The sequence below is a fragment of the Scylla paramamosain genome, chromosome 20, assembly GCF_035594125.1.
Source record: "Scylla paramamosain isolate STU-SP2022 chromosome 20, ASM3559412v1, whole genome shotgun sequence".
NCBI lineage: Eukaryota > Metazoa > Arthropoda > Malacostraca > Decapoda > Portunidae > Scylla > Scylla paramamosain.
The window spans coordinates 10,423,995-10,426,494 of NC_087170.1; the positions used below are offsets into that span (position 1 = coordinate 10,423,995).

A 2,500-nucleotide genomic window follows, 5' to 3' on the forward strand; every position below is an offset into this window, starting at 1 on the left:
AAGGCAGGCAGTGATGAAGGGACGTGGAGGAGAAAAATGGATCCAAATGTGAGTACGTGGGAGGCAGTGACGCAGGAGACCTCTTGTAGCCTGACGAGGAGGTAATGGGGGCGGGTAGGGGATACAGTGAGTGGTGAGGAGGGGGAGGGGGAGGAGTGGGGGCGACAGAATGGTTGTGGAGAGGCGGCCAGTACGGACGGCGTGGGTGTGGAGAAGGGAGAGTGAAGAAGGGAGTTTGAGACAAGGAAAGGCTACGTACGAGATGGGAGGCTGAGGAAGATGGAAGGTGGTGGTGGTGAACGAGGAGGAGGAGGAGGAGGAGGAGGAAGAGGAGGAGGAGGAGGAGGACGCTCGGCGTTACATAAATCAAGCGGTAATTTGTTTGTCTCTGTGAGTAATTACCTTCCTAAAGGTTCATTACAGCGCTGTGTGTGTGTTGGCGGGATGTGTGTGTGTGTGTGTGTGTGTGTGTGTGTGTGTGTGTGTGTGTGTGTGTGTGTGTGTGTGTGTGTGTGTGTGTGTGTGTGTGTGTGTGTGTGTGTGTATCAGTACAACGCGGGTGACCCCGGGGTAGCGGCACCTACCTGAGGGCGTCCTCCTGGCGGGCGATGACGGCCGTGTAGCGTCCCTCGGGTCTGTCACCCGGGGCCTCTGGCCGGCCAGGGCCGCTGTGGCCTGGGGCCGCGTGGGTGGGGCCGCCATGGACGGGCCCAGGGTGGGTGGGTCCGGGGTGGGACTGCAGGTGAGTGGCGGCCACCGGGTGGGGTTGGCCAGGATGCAGCTGTTGCTGTTGTTGTTGCTGCTGGAGTTGTTGTTGTTGTTGTTGTTGTTGTTGTTGTTGCATCTGTTGCTGCTGCATCTGTTGCTGCAGAGCCTGGTGGTGGTGGGCGTGCTGGGGCTGGTGGGCGGGGGTATGGGCGTGGGGCGGGTGGGCTGGGTGGTGGGGGTGGTGCTGATGGTGAGCCTGAGGCGTGGGCGTGGTGGGCGCGGCGGAGGAGGGGCGGGGTCCGGGGCCAGGGGTGCGCGGGGGGCCCGGCGCGCCCCGCCGCTCCACGTCGTACATCGGGTTCTCGATCACGTCTTGGTCGTGCGGCGGCTGGGGCTTCGGTGGCCCCCGGAAGTCGTGTCTCAGTCGGTAATCGTGGAGTCGGTACTCGGGAGGCGCGGGCGGCAGCTCCCGTCGGCGGCACATCTCCAGGACGCCCTCGCGGCCCGAGAGTGAGCGAGTTTCGTCGGCCTGTCGGTAGTCGGTTGACTGCCGCAGCCTGGCGGCCTCGCTGGTCGGGAAGATGTCGGAAAGCCTCGAGGTGCGGCCGTCCAGGGAGCCGTAAAGGTCGTGGTGGGAGCGGGACCCGGTGGCCACGCCCATGGTTCCCACGCCCACCGCCGCCCCTCCGCCGCCGCCGGCGCCGGCCCCGCCGCCCACCCCGCCCGCCCCGCCAGCCCCGCCCCGCCCATCCAGGGTGTTGCACAGCTCTATCAGACGTGACATCCTTTCTCCGCCGCCCACGCTGTAGGTACCGCGCGCTTCGGGGGTGGGCGGCGGCGGCGGGTAGTCAGACATCCTGGAGAAGCGGTCCTGGGGCATCCTGGAGCCGCGGGCGGAGGGCGTGCGGGTGAAGGGCTCGTCGGGGGTGGGCGGGCCGTAGCCGGCAGCCAGGTCGTCGCGCTCCTTGGGCCGGTGGCTGTAGAAGTCCTCCTTGTGCCGCGGGTACAGGTCTTCAAGCTTCTCCGGCAGGTAGTCCCGGGGCGGGTAGTCATGGCGGGGCGGGTGAGGGTCGTGGTGGGGGTAATCTGGGCGGAGGTAGTAGCGGCCACGACCCCCGGGTGCCGTCACCGTCCGCCTGTAGTCATCACCACCATCGGCCTTCACGCCCGCCCCTGTCATCTGCACGCCATGCTTCCCCTGCAACAAGAAGAAACAGTGTTACGCCCACGCCTGCAACACACGTGCAGTCCAGCACACCCAGCAATCAACAACATAGCCACGCACTCGTCAGCAAAGCACACGACACAGACACACACACCACTAACACAAGGCAGATGCACACCACAGCACACAACACACCCACACACTGCACACACGCAACAGACCAAACATGCACCGCAGCAGCACGCTACACAACACACACACACACACACACACACACACACACACACACACACACAAACACACCAAACACTACACACACAGTAGCACACCTAACGCACAACAATTCCTGGTAATGAGAAGCAAACAAGACGCTGGTGATGTTATTGGTCTGGCCAGCGGCAGTACCCGTGATTGGCTTGCATGTGGATTAGTGCAGCCTTCGCCTCACCCTGTACACTCGCCGCCACGCTCCTGCCAACAGCTCTGTATTCTCTTAACTCAGCAAGACCGTGGCAAGTACACAGTGGGATAGTTTCAGGGGAGGTTATATAAATTTGCACAGGCGTTAAATAGCTTAGAGGGGTGAGATAAATTCATGGATGCTCATTGCAGATGGGAAATTTCAAA

General features: G+C 62.6%; 1 protein-coding gene across 3 annotated transcripts in view; it reads right to left on the bottom strand.

Moving 5' to 3' along the window:
• LOC135110290 (inactive rhomboid protein 1-like) overlaps nt 1-2,500 on the bottom strand; it is a 187,581-nt gene that overhangs the window by 132,236 nt on the left and 52,845 nt on the right. For all 3 annotated transcript variants that reach the window (XM_064022469.1, XM_064022468.1, XM_064022470.1), the window contains exon 2: nt 585-1,906. In XM_064022469.1, the coding sequence (XP_063878539.1) occupies nt 585-1,888 (1,304 nt within the window). In that variant the 5' untranslated portion in view covers nt 1,889-1,906. The remainder of the gene's footprint in view (nt 1-584; nt 1,907-2,500) is intronic.